General features: G+C 38.3%; 1 protein-coding gene across 1 annotated transcript; it reads right to left on the reverse strand.

Annotated features, from left to right (window-relative positions):
• Positions 1-3335: 3335 nt before the first annotated feature.
• On the reverse strand, positions 3336-21897 carry ZBTB49 (zinc finger and BTB domain containing 49). Its single transcript, XM_066185455.1, has 8 exons — positions 21841-21897; positions 20301-20474; positions 17168-18270; positions 11623-11669; positions 7791-7864; positions 6959-7041; positions 6708-6869; positions 3336-4786 (listed from the first exon to the last, which is right to left on the reverse strand). The coding sequence occupies exons 2-8, from the start codon at positions 20450-20452 to the stop codon at positions 4110-4112; spliced, it is 2298 nt and encodes a 765-aa protein (XP_066041552.1). The 5' UTR covers positions 20453-20474; positions 21841-21897; the 3' UTR covers positions 3336-4109.
• Between the last annotated feature and the right edge of the window lie 109 nt (positions 21898-22006).

Here is a 22006-nt window from a genome sequence, read left to right on the forward strand (position 1 = left end):
CCTCTACACTTTTCCTTACTGAGCTTGAATACGTTAACCTCTGGTCTGGATTATGAGGGGTGGGTAAGTGGCATGAAGCGAGCAGCAAGAATTGAATACAGCTGTCCACGTATGAATGGAGCTACCCACAGCGGGGAAGACAATGCAAGGAAAGAAAAAAAGTGGATTCCAGAAGCAAATGGCCTATGGGGCCAGTTCCACTTGCTTCACACTGATTTAGTCTTAAATTTGGCTTGCTCTTGTATATGCCACTTAGATGTTTTGGGAATACTTCATGTGTAGCAATTACTTCCCTGTAAAATTATCAACAGGAGTTTAAGTGTATTTGAATTTGCTGAAGAAGCCATGGAAACAAAGCACAAGTGCTCTGCTCTAAAGCCTGACCTCTGAATTTGAGATACATCTAGTAGGCTGGGTTTAAAAAGAGTGTGAGAGAATGCAGATGAAGTGTTAGAACACAAAAACACTCTGTGCTCAATGGCAACAGGTAATAAAAAAGCAGCAAGTCCTTCCTAGTGAAGTTCTTCTTCCTTATACAAATTTTTCAGTTCTAACTAAGCTACAAAATAAGTCTCAAGCAGAGGATTGGTTTGGGTTTGGGTTGGTTTTTTTTGTTGTTGTTGTTTTTTTTTTTTTTTTTTTTTTGGAAGGAGAGTTATTTGAACTTAGATGTAATTATATGATGTCTCCTTTTCCTATGTACACACAGTAAACATCCTCCCATAAAAATGGCAGGATACATTTTGTACAGATTTAATGCTCTTTAATAAAAATAAATTTTAAAAGAATCAAAACAAATCAATAAAATAAATCAAAATAACCACAGTAATGTCTCCCAAAGTCAAAACACTGATTTGATTTTTTTTTTTTAATATTGTTCAGGAATCAAATGACAGATATGTCTGCCCTGAACAAACCCAAACAAAGCCCTGAGTGGTCACCTGCACCTTCTGTAAAAAAAAAAAAGTGATTCAAGTTTGCAAGACTAAGAGCTGCTCTGAGCTGCAGGATAACTATTGCAAGAAATAACAATTAACAGTCTTCCAATTTAACTAGGCCAGGTTGGTTAACATCACCTTTCCAAAAATCCTTTTTTTTTTTTTTTTTTAAATAGCACGTAATTTACATCAACTATAATGGCACTACTGCACTGTCTGGTACTGGCCAAAGCACTGATGCTTTTTCAGCCCCCTCAGCACCTGGGTATGGGTATTTGTGAGCAATAGCTGTGGATGTGTCTGCTGCTTGTAAAATACCATTGGCTCAGCACTGGTGCCACGATTTCCACCTGTTCTCCAAAGCCACGGGGTAGCTGCTCCTCCTGGTTTATGGCAGCATTAGGACTTCGAAACAATATTTGCTATTCTCACTCAAACATCCTCTCATTACAGACCTACAGGTTGGCATAGAAAATTATTAGGATACAGGAAAGATCCTCTTTCAACGTTATTTTCCACTGAGGTCTCCCTGACAAAAGCTCAGGCAATACTAAATAGACATGACAGACTATGTTTGATTTTGGAAACACAACAGCAAAATACATTTTCTTGCTGTCAGGCAGTGATATTCTCACTGCAGGGTGGCTGCAGTGATGGGGCTTCTTAATCCAAAACTTTTTACTCCACACATAAAAATTCATTCTCTTCCATCTGCCTCCATCCACCTACTAATCTTTTGAATTTTCTCTCTTGTTCAGTTTTTCCTTCAGGCCAGCTAGAAACAACAATCCTTAGTGCTCCTTCCCAGTGCTGTAACTCCTTTTTCTGGTTCTAGCTGCACAAACTCAGACGGAACAGCTTCCTCTTACCAGTGTTTGCTCTACTTCCTTCTCAAAGATGCCACATTGCAATGTGCTGTTTTAACAAACCCTCCAAACCGCAAAGAGCATCCACAGTCTGGTAGCAGTTTTGAGAACTTTCATGTTTCTGGTGGGAAACAACTCTCGCAGAAATACTGCCAAGCAAGGGGAATAATCCTTAATGCAACAGAGCTGTCCTCTTGGCACAAAAGCACCTGATACTAATCCATGATCTGATCTATCTATGTGTTTAAAAGTATCTTAGGTTGCCACTTCCCTTTTATGACAGTCTTACACATTCCTCCAGACTTCCAACACACTATTGGAAGAGCACAAAGGTAGAAACATGGCTTGATTTAAACTTATCCTATAGTGACTCCTCAAAAATACAAGAGAGAAAGCAAAATCACTGTGGAATCAGAGACAACTAAAAAGTTAGAAGGTTCTTAAATTGCAGATTTGTCCTTTCCAAGCAACAAAATCCTCTTGAGAACAGAGTCAAATTTCTATTTTCTCTTGGGATAAGTAACTTTAAAAATAGTTTCTGACAGGAGGAAACCTACAGGGCTGGTGACTGGCAGATACCCACATTTTGCCTCAGGCACCAGTGCAAGGAAAGCAGAGTGAGAGTGAGCATGAGCACACGTGGTCAGGGACAGAACTGTAATACCTGGACTGTAGAATGGCACATGGGCAATTCCCACAGGGAACTGCAGTGTTCCAAGGCAAATAATGCAAAAAGCAAAGAATGAGGGGAGAGCTAAGGGTTTACATATATAAAGTGTTCCCTGCTTAATCCATGTAGGACTGTCTTCAGCTAGACTATGTGCTATTGTTATCACACACACCCTGCAAAAAGCTTTTGTGTTTTGACTTCACTGGCTGGAAAAATAGTGTTTTTAAGTTTTCTAGTATATGTGCACTACAAGAAAAGAAGGTTGAAAAAAAAAATCCCAATTTGCTCTCCAGTGCAGCTAATTTTTTTTTTTTTAACTGGTCTGTTAATGTAGTAAAAAAAGTTTTTTGTAACATTTAATGACTATTGAAAGAAATGTGTCTCTTTTGAGACCCACAGACAGTAGAGTGGGCTGCCACTTTTCTTTGAAGGCGTGCTGTACTCTGGCCAGAAACACTCATTTTGAATCAGGTTGCAAGCAGTTCAGGAAGGTATAGAGACCAAGTAAAAGAAGTAAGGAAGTGAAGCCCCAAATTGTAGTGTATGGTGGTTAACACAAGAGATGAAAAAACTAGTTTTAAATTCCTGGGGGGCAAAAATTGGTGAGCACCTTAAAAAGACAGAAGAATACTATATTTTGCCAGCTTTAAATTTCCACAGAATGTCATGTATCTGTAGCAAGCAGTTTGAAATGCAGCAGCTATCCAAAGCACCAAAGCAGAAAAAGCCCTCTAAGCAATGTTTCTATCCTGTAACAGTCTATTTATTCCATGAATCAGCCAATGTTTTATACTCATTCAAGTACAAGACAACCTACTGATGTATTGATTGCATTTATTTTATAGTGCAGCTCTTCTTGTGATGGCACCCCCATTAGCATTGTAAAGATAATCTGGAAAAGATGGAATTGTTACTGAAAATCCTTCACAGAAAGATGAAACACAACGAGCAATGTAAAACCATCCCCCTTTATTCACAACTTGATCTTAGCTTTCATTGTACAAATAATCTGCTGTGCAAAATAGTTTATAAAATACTAAAAAAAAAGCTTTTATTGTAAAAAAATAAAGTTTCTAGATATACAGTTACTTTGCACTATCAGAAATATTGCCCAATATTTAACATTTAAATTTAATGTCACAATACTCAGGTCCTGTAAACCAATCACCCTACTGGTAAGAAAGCCACTACTGAAACTTGGGTTCTTTAGGGACTGGTTAAACATTTTCCTCCTGTCATATCTACACCTTTACACAGCTCTGATGACCCATACTTGGAACTGTACCCCTATCATGAACTTAGACACTGGCCATCCTTTCCTCCATTATCAGGTAAAAAAATTTCAAGTTCAGTGGTAAATTTAGTCAGTGGCAGACTTTAGTAAATGATGACAATAACACAGGAGCTACACAGTGCAGTCACAGAGCAACAGATGTCCCCAACAGTGCATTTCAACTTTGCTGAGAAGCAGCGTAAATAAAGAACCTACATGTGGTTCTGGGAATGAGCACTTTGATTCCTGTCACTGTCCAAGCTGCCTGGCTTAAAAACTCTCCGTGATCTATGCTACAGTGCAATTGCAGCCACATTAGCACGAAATGCCTCTGAGAAGTTTTGGTACAGTCAGCTGAGCCCTCATTGCTCCAATTCACTTTCATTTTGTAAAGTCTTCATGGCCAAGCCCCAGAGGGACATGCTGGAGAAGAAGGGGCCCTCGTTACTCTTGTAGGCGGCAGAGGAGGCCCGGCTGCCCAGGGGCTCATTGCAGTGCCCGTCCAGGCCAGCCACGGAGGAGCGGATCATGGGAATGCCGTCGGCCTGCAAGGGCTCCTCTGCTGCAGACACATCCACATCTGTGTAAGCATATGGTGGGGGTGGAGGGGGAGTCTGCTGTGCCTGGGCCTTCAGGAGTTTGGCAGAGTCCACGCTGAGTTTCTCTGCGCTTGCCGAGTCGTGGTGCTGGATCATCGATCGCAGCTTACAGTAAGAATCCGCGGAACTGTCAAATTCAGTGGAGTTTCCAGTCGGATGAATGGGAAATTTAACAGACACTGGTAACAACGTAACAGACATTTCTGGGCCAAAAGAGTCAGAACTCTGGGACTTGTCAAGGTCGGAGGTTTCAATCCCTTGAGCAAACTCCTCGAGCGCGTTGGGCGCCTCCTCAGAGGCCTTGCAGTGCATCTTCTTGTGGCGCCGCAGCACGGCCGAGCGCGTGAAGCACTTGTTACACGTCTCACACGTGTAGGGCTTCTCCCCCGTGTGCGTCCTCACGTGCCTGCGCAGGTCACCAGAGCCTGCGAAACACTTCCCTGCAGGACACAAGTGATACTGAGTCAGATATTGCTCTCAACACAAGGGAATAAACATGTTTTAATTACAGCAACTATCAAGTTGATAAGGCATCACATGTCCCATTATTTATCTACAACAGGTTCAAACAAGATCCATCTATTTTTACAATTCCATTAGCTTGTTTCTTCTTCTTGATCTGATTTTCTAACTTGTGTTTCCCAGTGAATGGGTTTAGCTTTTGTCTCCAGAGACAGGAATTTCCATTAGTGCCTGAAAGCTGTGAGTGCTCTCAGTTTGTTTCAATCTTCACGGAGAAAAAAAAAAAAAATAAACTATCAATTTAATTTGTCTGTCTGGAAAAACAGTATGCTGATAAGCTGCTAAATATATTCTTCCAGTGAGAGCTGCATCATAGAAAGAAATGGTTTGTTCATTACCAAGGAACTACTACTCTCAAACTACTGACAAAGTTAGCTTTTTTGTTAACTTTAGGCTAAGATAATGCAGCAGTCCTTTTTTATATTCTAGCCAGAGAATGTGTGAGAACTGTAAGTTTTATTGCTGTAAATATCAGAATACGGAAAAATACTCAACTGTTTGTCTGTCTTCAAAGTTACAGACTCAAATAAGCTCAATCACCTTACAGCTAAGAAAGGAGTCAAAGACTGAACCAAGGCAAAATGTAGAAGAACAAGCAGAAAAAGAAATAATTTCCAGAATTGCCACGTGACTCAGACACCTCACATTCTTTGAAACAGTAGAAGTAAGCTTGTGATTTTTATCTCATTTATTTTTTGAGGACCAATACCACCTGAAACAAACCGTATTAAATGATTGCCCAATAAAACTGCAGTCTCAATTTTCAGCAGCATACTTTTTATTTTGCTGCACAGATTTCTCCTCAGAACACCCATTAAACAGTAATGATAAGATTAAAAATTACTGGATTTTTTGCATAGTGTGAATGATTTCTTAATGCTTCATCAGATCCTCTTTGCACAGTTTTTGCCTTTTCAGAATAAGATGACTTGGCTAAAATCAAAAATATTCAAAAGACCACTTCAAGACAAAATGAAAACAAGCCTGTTTCATGACAACAACACAACTGATTGTTTTTACTTTTGAATCCTGTGTATCTGTTTCCTCATTCTGATGCAAGACCTCCTGATAATATTGGCTTTTTCTTGTGCCTTAAGACAGTGCAAATAAAACAAACTGCAGTTGGATTTGAACATATGAAGCTACCCTCCTCCAAAGCTGATCCCTCAGAAAATGAATGAAATTCTGTCAAAATAGCACATAATGGCAAAAAAATACATACTATGCAGGATACTGAGTAACCTATGACGTCAGGATGGACCTGATCAAAAGTGATTTTCAGACCTCCTGGCAGCATGGCCTATCTAACAGATTTTGAAAATGGGTGTTCTGAAATATTGATCAAGTTTTGATTTTATTCCAGAGGCTGAAGCAAAGTAACAAAAGGTTGTTATTATCTAACTCTGTGGGTGAATGGAGCTAAAATCAAGTGGTATGCAATTGGAAAAAAAAAGAAAAGACCCTATCAATAGCCAAGTGATGTCAAACCTAACTTTCCATCAGAAAGGACTATTCTGAAAATAAATCTATTTCTAAAGCAGCTACTCTGAGCAGCTCTTTAGCAAACATGTTTGCAAACACATACAATGTTGATTCCTCTTACTTCCTTTCTCTAATTTTCAACTGAAATTTTCTTTTAAACTCATGAGAAATAAAGAAGTTTATTATTCCAAATGAAAGACTATGAAGCATGCAAGACAGAAAATTTTGTGACTGACTTTCACAGCATGGTATTTCAACTTAAAACAGTTCTGATTAATTTTTATTCTGCTGACAAAGGAACAATTACTCATAATTTGAAAAGCAAAGACACAACCAAGCAAAGCACAGTGAACTTACCACAAGCTGAACAGCTGTATGGTCTCTCTCCAGTGTGCCTTATCCTATGCTTTACCAATTTTCTTTGCATATTAAATGACTTCCCACATTCATCACAGGTGAACACTTTATCTGCTGTATGGGTCTTTTTGTGCTCCTTTAAATTACTGAAGTTACTGAAACCTAGAAAAAATATGACAGACTCTGAGATTAAAATGACTCCTCACTTTTCAGGCAAAAAACCCGAGGCAGAAACTGTGGTTGATACACACCTCTGCCACAGATATCACACAGGTGAGGTTTTTCTCCAGAATGAATAATTATATGTCGCTGAACATCACCAGAAGCAGCAAATCTGTAACACAACACAGAAACACAATTAGTGCCTTTATAAGGCCTTTATTTTTCTAAACTATCATATGGAAATTGGCTTGAATGAATGCCTGATTTTCTGAATGAAGACTAAGACCTAAAACACAGATAAATGGATGCAATTAAGGAAACAGTTTTAAACTGACAATGTCCAATTAAATTTATGCTAGAAAAAACCTCCAAGAAACATTTTACCAATCACGTTACTAATTCATTCTGCACTTTATGCTATTCCTGCATTAGTGTATTTTCTGTGACCTGTTAGCTAGCAGAATTATTTAATGCTTTGCTTAAATTTGTCAAATTTCCCATATTTCAGAATTCCATACAATGTAAAAAAAATGTATCATCAAAAATTAAAAAAAAATTGAGGGAAAGGTACAAACATGCATGATATATTATGACTCATACTGTTCAAAATACATACAACAATATACAACACAATACATATAACACAACACAATACGATCAATGCTATTCTTATCTGCATACCAATACACAATAAATTTAGACCACAACCTCTGGTGGCACGATTATCTTACTCACAACAAGTCAACTGCAAACATTTATGTATTTTAATCCCATCAGCCCACATTTAAACCCAGCATCTTCTAAACAAAATTGAGCCGCATGTTGCCTTAGCTCTTGGCCCACAGTTTATAATCAAGATTAGTAGAAAACATGAACAAATCGTTTCATGTTAACTTTACCAAGGTGAACAATTCTACTCACCTTTTCCCACAGATTTCACAAATGTATGGCTTCTCACCAGAATGTCGACGTAAATGTGTCTGGAGATTACCTGCCTGAAGGGAGGGCAATTTAAGCATTTAAATTCAGCTTGTCTGTTGTTGCATACAGATAAAAAAACCTCCAGTGATGGGAACTATGAGACTGACTTTTTATTCCTACTTTTAAGGCAGTGGAGACTACAAAGCATGCATGAACTTAAGTATTCTTATCTAGTAAAGACAGGCTACCATGTAGTCATCATCAACATCAAATTGTTTATGTATGCAATTAACCATTGACAAGAAGAGAAATAGGGAAAAAATAAAAACAAGAAGCCTGTAATCAAATGCCAAGAGAAAAAAATGACTTATAATTGAAAGCAGATCCAATTATAAGTGAAAATTACACTATCTAGAATGCAATGAAAAAGAAAACTTACTATAACTTACTAGCAATATGGCTCATGTTAGTCTCACTTTCCCTGTCCTACAAATAAAATACTGTTACACAAGGATGTCTGAATTCCTCTACCAGGTGGTTAAAAAGAAAAGAATGGGGTGAGCATCTTTTTATCCATAAAATACTCAGATGCTCCAAAACTGAAATTATTTACTCATATCAAAATAGAACAGGAAGTACAGAAAATAACAAATGGGACTACTGCTAACAATTTTATTACGTATCTTTCTTCTCTCAATCCTCTAAAAATCATGCTAGTCTAGCCACCAAACCAGCCAATGACTAGATAAAACCTTCTTACTGAATCCAACTTTTTTTGAATGGCTACTCCACTGAGTCCAGTTCTCCAACAACAAGACACACCTTGCAGAAGAGCTGCAGATGTTCCACACATTGTGCACACTTCCACAGTCAGTTTTTAAACCTTTTTGATTGATAATTGCTTGGTTTTTATTTAACTAAGGAAACATCGAGTCCTTTACATTGGGAAAGAAAATCTGGGATGTAAAGATTATCATGTCCTCATCAGTCAAAATTAGATAACAAAAATAAGACCCAGACTAATTCCTTCTGACTCATTTAGATAATAAATTACCTATTATGATCTGTCACTGTAATCAGACCTTATAATATACCAGAACTGAAGTACTGCAGGCACACACAGAGAGGATCAGTGTTTGAACTCTGAAAGAGCTTTCTTTAACCCCTGTAAATTTTTTCAGATAACAGTGTGACTGAACAACTGTTTTCTAAGGCCAAAGTTTCTAATACTGAAATCCACTCAAAGAGAAGCATTAGGTATTTATTTCTGGGGAAGAAGATGATGAACCATGGAATAATTTTTGCTTTTCAAAGACAAGGGATTTTATGTCACAGTGCATTTTAGAAAAACATATAGAAAAAAAGACAGAACCTTTACATCTATCCATGTCACAAACCAACCCTATAATGGGATTTTGAAAGTTATTCCAGATAAAGACAGAGGGTAAATTTGAAGTGCAACAACTATTTTGAAATAGTTCCCACAAAGGCATATTAAGTAAGAATAAAAACATTCTACAGAAAGCAGCAAGTAGGTCCTTTTCTTTATTACAAGCCCATGTTCTTTCCTCCTAATGAGGGCAAAGCTTGTTACGAACTGTGCTAAGACAAAAAACAGTACAAACATCATTATCTTGTATTCTTTCTTAAGCTTTAAAGCTGGCACACAACCTTGGTTAAAGCATCACATGCCATCCCAATGAAAAAAAACCTAAGGGGACTTCTGCTTGCATTTCAGTGGAAGAAAATGCTCAGAACAATCCGCTAAATGGTTGCATAAACCTTCTCACAAATTTGGAGACCAGAGAGATACACCAGACTTAGTCCTTCTGTAAATGGCAAGCTTTCAAAGTGAAGCAACTTATGCATGTGGCCCCCAAAAGAATCCCTGCAGGAGGAGGTAGAACACAATATCCTGGGTCACCAGTCAGAGAGGGTTCACATCACAACAAGCTGTGTACAAAAAGTAAGGGAAGATGCAGGCTTGGAAGTTAAAAAAGCTATGTTCTCCTCAAAAAAATCAGACTTTTAGGTGTTTGTTCCCAACTATGAGTTCCCACATCAATTTCCCCTACTTTTCATTTTTTGCTCTACATTCCAACACACAGCACGTCAACTACATCCAGCAGGAGCAGACATCCCACAAGGCCCTACAGCTGCACTGTCTCAAAAGCACAGAACATGAAGGCTTAAATAAGAAGTGTTTCTATTTCTGTGCCTGCAGACGGAGAAGACAAAGGACAAGATCGGAGATGGTATTTTAAGCAAAAAGTAGACAGTAATTATCCTTGCATCTTACTTTCTGGTAAGTGGAATCTTACTTATGTGAAGGGTTCAAAAGCAAGTACTTCAGCAATATACAAGACCCCTTTATGAGCAGAGAAAGAACTGCAGCACACAGGCTGAATGCTCTGGCTCCTCTGCTGGATGTGTAGGGATTGTCCATGAGGATTTATCTACCTACACTTTCAGGCAAGTGAGGTAACACAGAGCAAAGGGAAGCTGTTTGGGAGGGTTTAATTAAAAGGCAGAAATTTCCAGCTTTGTCAGGGGTTTTGTTTGTTTCTGTAATTAAAGAGGAGTTAAGCATATTTCATGAAGAGTCTGTCATGCCTTCATACACTCTGTGTGACATGTCCCCTCCTCTTCCCCCACTGTAGTACTACAGAATACCACTCTATTTGCCAAAAGTACTTTCAAAGGAATTTGAAGTATTCATGTTTTTCTTTTAATAACTAAAAGTTCAGCCATCAAAATGAACAAAAATGCTTTTCTTTGCCTAAAAAGCATGCCCAGTTTTGCTGAAAATTGCCCAATAACCAGAATGAAACAGTATTGTTCACTGGATGCAGTCTTATATTCATACTTAGCAATGAGGTGGAGGACACAAAGGCATCAGATTCATGGTTCAAACATGGCCCACTGGGGGCTGTGAAACTGAAGCAGGAGCAGCTCAACCAGTGCTGGGTGGGTAGGCAAAAAGCACAGAGCTCTAATTCTTAAACCAGGTACCGTAAGAAATGCCAAAGCTATTTGACAATAATTATGTAATCTTAGTATGAAAATATGCACCTGTTTATTGTCTCGTGTACATACACGTGCACATCTCAACCACAAAATCAGAAAGGAAGCAGACATTTTGGAAATGTCAGACTACTAGGCACCAAATTTGTAGAAATACAAATTAACTGTTGTCCCCAGAACAGGAAGCAAACACTGGAGGGTAAATAAAGTAGCTAAAGCTTAGGCCCTGTATGTAAGTATGGAATTTCACAAGAAGATTTTTTTTAAAATCATAGCTGAGTTTTGTCACTTCAGACAGGTGATCGTGTTCTCACTGAAGGAAACTGAGCCCAGTTATATGGATATAAATTCTTTTTATCTGACTCAAATCTACTTAATAATTTATGGCATTTAGGAAGATGAAACTGTACAGTGAATACAACATTATATAAAACTTGAACTTGCACTTTTTTCAGACACTGTAAAAATGCTATTCCCAACATACCTCTAAGCATAAAGCAAAAGAACAGTTTGGAAATGAATGTTCTTTGTATTTCAAATACAGCCGTGGCTCTGTATACTTAAACATTCACTTGAAGGTAAAATGCATAACACATCTACTGAGAGCAGACAGAATCAAAGACATAGAATGCATCAAAGAAATCTAAAACATTAAACATGTTATTTTCAAATCAGACATTTAAATAATTTATCCCTAAAGAGAATTCTTTCTTCGAAAAAAAAATTTTAAACTTAAACCCAAGATTTTTAGAATCAACAGAGAGATGCATTTCAAGTGTAAGTACCATAATATATAAAATATTCCCACCTGTGAGAAGTGTTTCCCACAAATGTTACATTCAAAAGGTTTCTCACCTAAAAGAAGAAACAGAACATAGAACTTCTAATAGTTGCAGTAGAACAGAAATGTTTAAAATTGGCACACTTCTTTTTAAAACATGTAATGTAAGAGTAAAAAATAGCCCCAAAAGGACACTTACCCATGTTTTTAAGGGGAAATTCAAGAGGGAAATACAGCTTTTACCACGAAGTTTGTAAGGCGGACCTGCTCAGAATTTATCTTTCAAAACAAGTAGAAGAGTTTTGATATGAATGGGTGCAGGTTTTAATCTTTTAAAAATACTTTTGATTTGAAATGAAAGGAGTATCATATCACCAGGAAGAACAGAATAGATGACAAGGCCCAACAACAACAGTGATGGGAAGGGCAGCTCTTTCTTCACTTGCACAGAGACACATTCTTAAAAAGAAGGAGGAATGAAGGGAAGCGAATTTGGAAGAACTGTGTTTTCGGATTTTAAGGTCTACCATGTATCTCTGCTCAGCACATAGCCATTCACTTCCAGAAAATATATATTTGACTTCTAATTCTCATCCTATACAGAAGTATCTGAAGATTACCCAAGTATTTTACTCCAAAATTCTGAATTTATACATGTAAAACTGTTATCCTTGAATCTCCAAAAACAGATTAGCAGATTTAATAAAAACTGGTGCAGCCCACTTCAGCTTTTCAAAATAACTTGATTCTCAGTCTAGAATGTGACTGTACAACACTTCAGTTCTCTCACTGTTAATTTAAGACAAATATGTTTTTGTAATAACTTTTTCTCTGTAGTATTTCATAAAGGCGTTTTTTAATTCCCCCTGCTTCATTCTTAATTTCTTAGTTTTCACACTGTTGATAAAATTTTATGTCCATCTTTTAGAATTCTGAAAACAAAAATGATGCGCAAATACCATTGATTCAATGACATCACATTTATCATCATCTTTCATGAGTCTAACTGCACATTTAAAGGACATTTATAATCAGTCCCACACGTGCAACGAAACTAGTGTAAATCCATGTGATTTTAAAAATGGAGTATTTCCAAAGGGAAAAAGAGATCTTCCAGTGTTTCATCTTGGTCATGATTAAAAAAAAATAAAAAATATCTGTCTAATGATTTTTATTTACTTCTTTAATTTTAATTTTCCGGACTATACAGAACTCTTGGCTTCTCTTCCAGTAAGTATTTTGGACATCAATCTTTTTTCCATCCCTGAAAATGTTACAAGCAACATCTACCATATCCAGGCATGGGAATCCCATTTTCCTTTCCTGCCAAATACAGATAAAGTTCTTCCAACATATTTTAGAATCAAGAACTAAATGCAATTCTCTTTAGATTTTAAAATACAGAGTAAACATACAGTTATTCTGCATGTAACATATGTTACTTCACAGATTGCAACCTTGCAGTTAGTCTGATAGCTTGAGCTTTATCTACTTTGTCTACTTAATGCAGAATGGAAATCTGGCTGTTTTAAAAAAGCTTCCCATCAATTAAAGATAAAAATTATGAAACCAGTAAACCAACTTTAAAGTCACGCAACTATAAAGAGCACTGAGGCTTGATTTCATGACATCTTTAAACTTGCAAAACACTAAAAATTCTGATACCGACAACAGAAATATAAATGATACCAACAGGGGGCCAGATCTGTAGCACCTGGGAAGGATTCTGAAAGTCTCAAGATAAAAGGAATCAAGATAAAAAAAGCATCAAGATAATAGGAAATGGTGGATAAAAAATACTAGTAAGGAATTTTGTAGAAATTACCTATACAAAAAAAAAAAAAAAAAAAAAAAAAAAAAAAAAAAAAAAGCTTACTGGAGACCTAAAGAATAGTATCTGAACAGGAATCCACTCTGAAATGACTAGAGTGAGGGAAGGAATTGGAGGCTCCAATTTCTCCAAACTAGTATTGTAGGCTGCATGCAGCCTCATTCTAACTGTACTGATGTACAAAGAATTGGAGGTTTTTCCCCCTAGATAAAGATAAAACAAACTGGGGTCTTTTTGAAAAGAAACATCAAATTACTTTTTAGAGAACAATTTTGCACTTGCATAGAACTCCAAACCACTGGGCTTATCAAGTAACCTACTGCTCAGAGGCAATTACCCTCACTGTACCTGAGGGTGTATAAGTAAGAGTGCAGCTAACAAGATGAAGATTATTCTTCTCTGCCTATCACTGGTAAGACCATTTCTGGAGCCTGAAGAAAAGAAGGCAAACAGGAAATCTTACTGCTGTCTGTCTGCAGGCTTGGGAAGGCAGATGCAAGCAGGTTGTTCCTGGTACACAGCCTTAGGACAAGAAGCATCAGACGCAAGTTTGATCATGACAAATTCCAATTAGAGATATGAAAATAATCTTTTACCCCACAAGGGTGGTCAGACACTGGGAGTGATTGTCTGGAGAGGCTGTGGAAACTCCGTCTCTGGAGATGCCCAAAATTTTCACTACACAAGGTCATGAGCAAAACAACCCAATCTAGTTTGATGTGCCTTGAGCAGGAAACTGGTGCTGATTACCTCAGGACATCCATGCCAATTAAAAATTATTCTATGATTCCACAACTGTCCATAAATTTCAAACCAAAAACCTCATCTGATAATACCAGGATTGTAACCTTATTGTTCAGCAACCTGTAAGAAGCTAAAGTACACAATAGTGGGATCCATGGCTGGATCAACAGCAACAGAGAAGAACTGGGGAAAAGTAGTAACTGAATACAATTTAGACAGTGCTTAATCCAGGGGACTTTACTTTTGAACCCTTGGGCTGCCTTGTGCTTTTCTGTCTTCTGTTGCATTCTTTCTTGTTCACCATTCTGCAAAAAGAGGTGAAGATAAAGTACACAACAGAGATCAAAGCAGTGTTGTGCCAGCCCCAGAGGAGAACGGCATGAAGCGGTGTTCTTGGTGAGATCACGAAGGTGAGGAGCTGCACTCACTAAGGCAAGGAATGCTGGAAATTGCTCAAGCAAAGCTGGAAATGAAGAAGGCTGAGGATCAACAATGTATTACATGGCAGTGCTACTCTGTTCCTGTTGCATTCCATCCTGCCAAGAGTTCTTTCCATTGGCCCGAGTTTGTTTTGGGTTGTTATTTTAAGATGTTCCCTGAAAATACCTAAAATACCCCAACAAAACCACTGGGTGTTCCTGGACAGGTATGGACTACATAAAAGAGATATACTTGCTTCCTTTTTTTTTCAGACAAGTCAATATAAGAATAAAGAACAAATTATAACATTCAAAGTCATCCAAAGCCAGTGCAGTAAGCTCTGTTTAGAGATTCCTTTAAATGTCCATGAGCAACACAATTAAAACAGCCAGACATGCCAGTACAATGACTGTTGAACACAGGCTGCCTTCACATAGAAAACTCATCAATGCACCCATGCTAACTTGTAAATTCTTTAGCAGTTAGTTCTCCGTTCAGGGAGAGAATTTCACACGTGCTTTTTCTTGACAACACGACCAGCACAGCACTTGTGTTGGAAGAAATGCCATTTTTGGGTTAAAAACAGGTTTGCCAGTGTGACATGTCCATTTCAGCTTCCTCCATTTCTTCAGCAAAGCTGTATTGGGAGGGCTTTCAGTGAGCACTGTAATACTTAAATGCCTGCTAACCTTTTTGCTTGGCTCTAGAAAATGAATGTTTTTAAATAAAATTGACTGGCTAGCAATCTGCTATGCTTTCTGAAGTGGCAGATAAATAGAAATGGTGTTTAGCATTCACTTACATTACTTAACTACCAGTGTACCTAACAGTAACAATACAGATGTGCCCTGTACCTTGTGCTACAGATCTTTCCAACATCAATATCCTACCCACTACCCACTGCAATTTTCCAAACACTCTTTTTGCACTAGTTAGGTATTTAAAAAATAAATTAACATGAATAACAAGGAAATAACAGGGAACAATTCCCAAAAATAACAGGGAAGCAAACATGCGTTTCTAGTCATATCTTTGCCTCAGTTTTTGCATCCTTTGTTGTGCCTATTATTTGTTAAACTTAGGCTCTCACACTTTTGTTGCCTTAGCACATCCATACAAGAATGCTAATGCTTTATTAAATAGCATTCAAGTCTGGAATTTTTGAAAACTACTGGAAGAAGATGGTGTGTGAAAAGCAGCAGAGAATTCCTGAATCCTGGGGTATCTCTAGCACAAACTGACATGTTACTGCAGTCTCTCCCTTAGCTGGGACTTTTCTAAATGTTTTTGTCCTCTGTCTGATCACCTGTTTTCCTGAAAATCTAGGATATTAAAATATACCTGATGATACCAGCTCAAACTAGATAATAAGAATTAAAAAAAAAAACAAGGCAAAAAGAGAATCTAGGTAAGAGGCATATGCAACTCTTTCACAGGGGAACAAATTTTAAAAAAAGTATTAGAAACATGAACACACAGAAGCAGTTAAAGCTAACAATTGAAAACTTCAGAAAGATAATGCAAAATGTCCGTATTTTCAGTCCCTTGGGAAGATTTTTCTATGAATGAAACAGAAAAATAAACTTCTAATTCTAAGGATCAGTTAACAAAATAAATTCATGTCTGCTAAGAGAGTTTCATATTTAGTGTCAAAGTACCAATACATTTATGATCATTTCCAAAGTGATGTTTATTTGACAAGATTGAGAGGTGCATTTGTATATTTAATACAGGGAAAAAGAAAAGCAAAAAATATTCAACAGCATAACCAGGAGTAATACCATCTCAAGGACTTTGAATCAACGGTGTTACCTGCCTAGCCAAGGTAATTCTTAAAAACTCTTCTAAAGAAGCATATCTAATAAGAAGACATGCTTGATTAAATTGAATTGACATGCTGTTAAATTGAACAGACAAATTAATTAATTTGAAGTTAAACTAGGTCTTGTTTTTCCCTAGAATAAAAAGATACTTAGAAATAAATGTTAGGTTTAAAAATATTACCTGTGAGTTTTTAAAATGAAGTAAATTAACTCAAAATTCCAATTTACTCTGCAGCCTGCAAGAGCCTTACTCTCTAGGTAAACACAATTAAAGTTGTTATAAGGCATATTTCTACAGGTTAAAAAAAAAATTACTACCAAGGCCCAATCACTTGAATGAATACATGACCAGAGAGACTCTAGTATACTTACAGTACCATTTATTTGTTTACACCTTTTATTATCATCTGGCTCAAACATCCGGGCCACCTGACAAACTGGCTAGAAATGACTCATCTAAATGCATGACAAAACCAAAATTTTCACTGAAATTTCATTTTCATCGAATTCATATGATGTTCTGTGAAAAAGCACCCAAAACCCCAAATACATAGGAGAAATCTTTTCTACAACTCCCAGCGAAACTCGGTATTACATTCTTTATTCCTGTAGAATTATCCATTAAAAAAAACCCCACAAACCACAGCCTTTTGAAAGCAGACCTTTAACCAGCATCTCTGAATCAAGAGACACTGCAAGATATTCTCTGTAATTGAAATATTTGGTCTGCAGACCAAGTAACTGGTAACTGTACCTGTGTGAGACCTTTTATGTAGCTCCAAATTGCTTGGATGTTTGAAAGCCTTCCCACATAACTCACAAGAATATTGTTTCTGTGACTGAAGGGTCTGTGATTGCCCTTCTTGATCCAAAGAACCTTGAGATCTTTCCACTTCAACAGTTTGTTCAAAATTCTCTGAATTCACTAAATCTTCAGCTTCTTTATCAGAAACTCTAACATCTGTTGTGTCCGTGGTACCTTCATTTACAGGTTCAATTACTTCTGTTATTCTACCATCATCTCTTTGGGGCTCAGGCAGCTGCTCTGCTGATTTCTGAGATCTTAGAAAATTTAACTTTTTGAGGTGTATTGCCTTTTTCAGGCGCATCTGTCTGGTGGGCTGCCCAGCTGTGCCCTCTGCATTTTGGTCTGGAGCAGCTTCACTTGCAGACTGAACCAGAAAGTTGGGTGGTAAATGATCAGAGGTTTCCAGAATACACTCAGAGTGATTGACAGTGCAAGAATTATTCTCCACTGTGTTTATTTCTGTGGAGGTGTTGTAAGAAAAGGATGGTTCTGCTCCTCTCTCGTGATCAGAGCAAGCGTTTTGTTTATAGAACTGTTTGCTGTAGAAGTTGCGCAGTTTATAGTAGTAATTTGGTTGTTTAAATGGAAGCTCTGTGCAGTTGCCATCTAAGGAATCTTGTGGTGGTTTCTGTCCATCAGCTGATGGGGTGTGCAGATTAACAGACTGAGATGCATGTGAGTGGTGCTCAGCCAAGCCTTTGTTAGTCTGTGTGTCAGCTGAGCACTCAGGCAATAGGTTTGTCCCATAGCTGTCACTGGCACAGCTGCTATCCGTACCCAAAGTACTCTGCAGTGAAAATACACTATTACACGGCATGCTGGCTGCCTGCTCCACAGCTGTGGAAGACTTTAAAAAGGTGTGGCAAATGTTCAGCACATTTTGCACTTGGAGGCACTGTGCAATGTCCAGCATAGCTTGCACATTGTCCTGACTAAGATCCAGATGGGAGGTGTACATGAAGTCCAGGATCTGCCCTATGCCACCTACATTTTTAATGTCCAAGTGAAACACATCATTCTTCTGGCCTGAAGAGTTCTGGAAAAGGGTCCTGATAAAATAAGACAAATACTCAGATACAAACACAAATAATTCACAAACACTTCAATGAGAAACACATACATAAATCTCAAATAGGCTGCTTGGTATGAAACAAGTTAACACTCTAAAGCCTTACCTAGATTGCTGTGTTTTTGAAGATGGATTTCTCAAAACTGCACAATTATTTGTCTGATATATTAGTCCTACATTAGTCCACTTGAAGTATAAATCAAAGTAAATGATCCTTTATCTAACTTTAATTCTGTATTTTTTTATGTTTTCAAATAACACCCTATGCTTGTGGCTTCTTATGCACCACTCTTCACATATTAGGTGCAGTAGTGTATTTATGGACAATTTGCAGAACTGGTTGACTCAGAATGGTTTTTCTCCTTTCATCATGGCAAATCAAACAGGGCATAATAAATTTTCTAGAAAAATGGAGAAGACAGACCTCAAAGTCAGCTAAAGTCTTCTCTGGCAACTGCGCTTGTCCATTGAACTCTATCAATGAGCCTATCAAAGTTCTTAGAATTAGTTCTTTCTCCATAAATACACAAGAGGTTGGCAATATTAAACAAGAAGATGACATTATTTTCAACTTATTCTCTCATATCAAAAAAGGTACTTTTTTTACTGATACTGGATAAGAACCAAGTAAAAGAATAATGAAGAGTACAGGTACATAATCCTAAAACAGCAGTGCAACCAATACCCACCAAATTGTTGCTGAATCCTTAAAGTGAATGAATTCACAGAAGTTCCTCCTATTTGATGTAAAGTATTCTCAGCATCAGAGATGTAGTTCTTCACATGCACAAGCAGTCCTAGATTAAGTGGGCTCATACTCTCTCTCAGTCCAGAACTTTATACCTTGCCATTAAAATACTGATACTCCCAAAGTAAACAGTGACATATAAATGGGGTGAGGTCACTCACATGTAGTTACTTTCCTACACCAAAAAATGTCCCAAACTTGATGGTTTCTCTTTGTGGGCTAAATCTCAAATTTGGTCTTGTTTAAAGGTGGGCATTGTATCAAGGAGCTCTAAATCTTAAGAAAATATGAGTCTATGCTGAAACTTTAGATATGCAGGGGATGCTCTGAAGCCAGTGCCCACATCCAAATTCTTTCATAAATCTAGATCATCCTATCTAAATTAAAACCAGAACTATAATGAACAGATATGGGTTGAGAGCCTAAATTAATTAGCCACTTATATCCTACTGAATTTTAACAGGAGCTGAGATCTTAGTCCTCTTTAACAACTTTAAAAATTTGGTCTTTGAGCATAATTGCACTTCATCAGCAGTACACCACTAGAGCAGAAAAAGGAACCTCTTATCTTTTTTTCCCTGGTTGTAACATAAAAATAGGTTTCTTAACAATGATTTAGCAGTCAGAGGCTTTAGAGATGTTTCAAAAAATAGGTCTAAAACCTGCCAGATCTAACAGCTTACTCATGATTAATATAAAACACTACGTTGGGAGATGCAGCACCCTCCAAAGTTTGGAGGCACAACTGAGGGCACTACAGAAGGGGAAGAAAGCAGTGATGTAGAATAATGGGCCACTTGTATACTTTAAAACACAGTTGCTGTCTCTGAGAATCAGAATAGGAAGAAATTCACTAACAACCTATATAGTCACATTTTATTTAGAATATGATTGATGAAACAAGTCCCATTATTTGGAAATGGAAAACGTTTTATCCCTTATCTGGCCCTGTTTATATACTACACTATGTCCCTTGTAAGTAGTTATCTTTTTCTGGTGAAATACTGAATATAGGTCCATGCCAGAATCCATTATATGAAGCACTACAAGCAAGTAAATGAAGAAAACATCAAAATCAAAGTGCATACTATGAATACTTGACAGAGCTTTATCTCTGGACAAACAATTTCCCTTTTCTCCTTATACTCCAAAACGTTACTCAGCCAGTGACCAACAGAAAAAAACCCAAAAAACCTTCTCAGAGAAAACCTCAACCAAGAGCATTTAGTTAACTTTATAGAGAAGAATTTTCTCCCACATACCTGAAATATTGACTGAAAGCAGCTAATACATTCTTGTGTGCTTTGAAGCAGACACCCTTCACCACCAGCATGCAGTCACAGAGAAGGCCCTGAATGCGCTGTTCATGTAGCTGCTGGAGAAGGTGACAGCTATGGCTAGCAACAGTGTCCATGCTAGAAAATCACCTCAATTACCTACAATGAAATAAAATGCTAAGGTGAATATTAAATTGCAAAATTAAGTTAAAATATTAAGAACATTTTTACAATTTGTTTTAGCCTTCAGAGGAAACAGACTTCAGTTAACACCTGCAATTTGATCGTGAATGACATTTTTCAGGTTAAACATGAGTCAGTCACCAACAGATACACAGCAATGCACGTACGAAATATTGATTTTAACAGAGCCTTGTTTACAACAAAGAGCATCTGCAAAAATCTAATGGTGCTGCCAATAAACTGAGCTCCATAACCACAAAAAAATGCACCCCAATTTAGACAACTTCCACAACAATTAGATGCTAATGCAAAACCATATTGCACGTATAAAATTACTAGCATTTGTAGAGGAAAACCTCAGTTTCTTCACCTTCTAAACTGGAAAGGGAGAACATAGTACTAGTATTAATTGAGACATTGGCTGCTGTTTTAGCTATGTACATTTCAACCGTGGATGTGATTAATTAGACACATCAGCATGATATTGTTTTTAATACAATGTAATATCTAAATGAAAAAATCCCAACAGGTTGAAAAGACAAGTCACATTCCAACACAACACATTTACATTGAATTTCACACTTTTTTTTTTTTTTCTTCCTACCAAGGATGTAATGCTTCCCCTGTGTGGTTGTAAACATGACAATTCCAGCTATTAGGACAATCAGAATTTCTAGTCTTCTAAGTAGGAATGAAGAAAACCTCCCTATTGTAAGGAATGAAGCAGGAAAACCACCTTCTGTTAAGCACAACCAGATAACCCTAACCCATTCCAAATCTCATGAACGATAAGCGTTCCACATTTTAATTTATCCTGTTTTACTCTGTGATTCCCTGCTATCTGCTGTATTACATGGGGCAGCTGCTATACTGTGCTTTTTCTCTACTAATGCTTATCATGTTTTGACCAGGCTCTAAAATGGAAGGAAGCACATCAATTTGCTTTCTCTGTGAACATCTCCCACCACGGCATCCTGCAACTCCTTCGACAGTGAACTGCCTCTCATCCATCAGGTGCGTGTCTCCCCACGGGGCCGGCGGGCCCGAACGGGGGAATGCCTCCAGCACAGCCGCTGCTTACGGCTAAGTTCCCCTCAGCCTTGTGCAGGGGGAGGCCGGGCTCGGAGAAGGGGCCAGAGGGAGGGTTTGCAAAACCCTCACAGCGGGCCGGCTCTGCCCGGGAACAGGGCTGGCGAGCGGCCAGCGGCGGGGTCGGGGGACGAGGCTGCGGCGGGAGGAGCACACGGACACACAGCCCCGGGCGGGGGAACGCGGCGCGGCCTGGCACAGGCGGGACGGCGGCCGAAGGGCAGGAGCCGGCCCTGCCCAGCCCAGCGCTTACCGGCTCCGGCCACCTCCCAGCTCCATCCCCGCCTGCGGCCGCTTCCGCCGCCGCTCCCTCCCCTTCCCTTTCCCCTTCCCCTTCCCCTTCCGCTGCGCGGGGCGGAGGCGGCGCAGGCGCGGGGCGGCGAGGGCTGGGGCGGCACGTGCCGCGCGGGGCGGCGGCG

Source organism: Chamaea fasciata, unplaced genomic scaffold (genome assembly GCF_029207755.1).
Source record: "Chamaea fasciata isolate MVZ Bird 193981 ecotype frontalis unplaced genomic scaffold, bChaFas1.0.hap1 SCAF_6, whole genome shotgun sequence".
Lineage (NCBI taxonomy): Eukaryota > Metazoa > Chordata > Aves > Passeriformes > Sylviidae > Chamaea > Chamaea fasciata.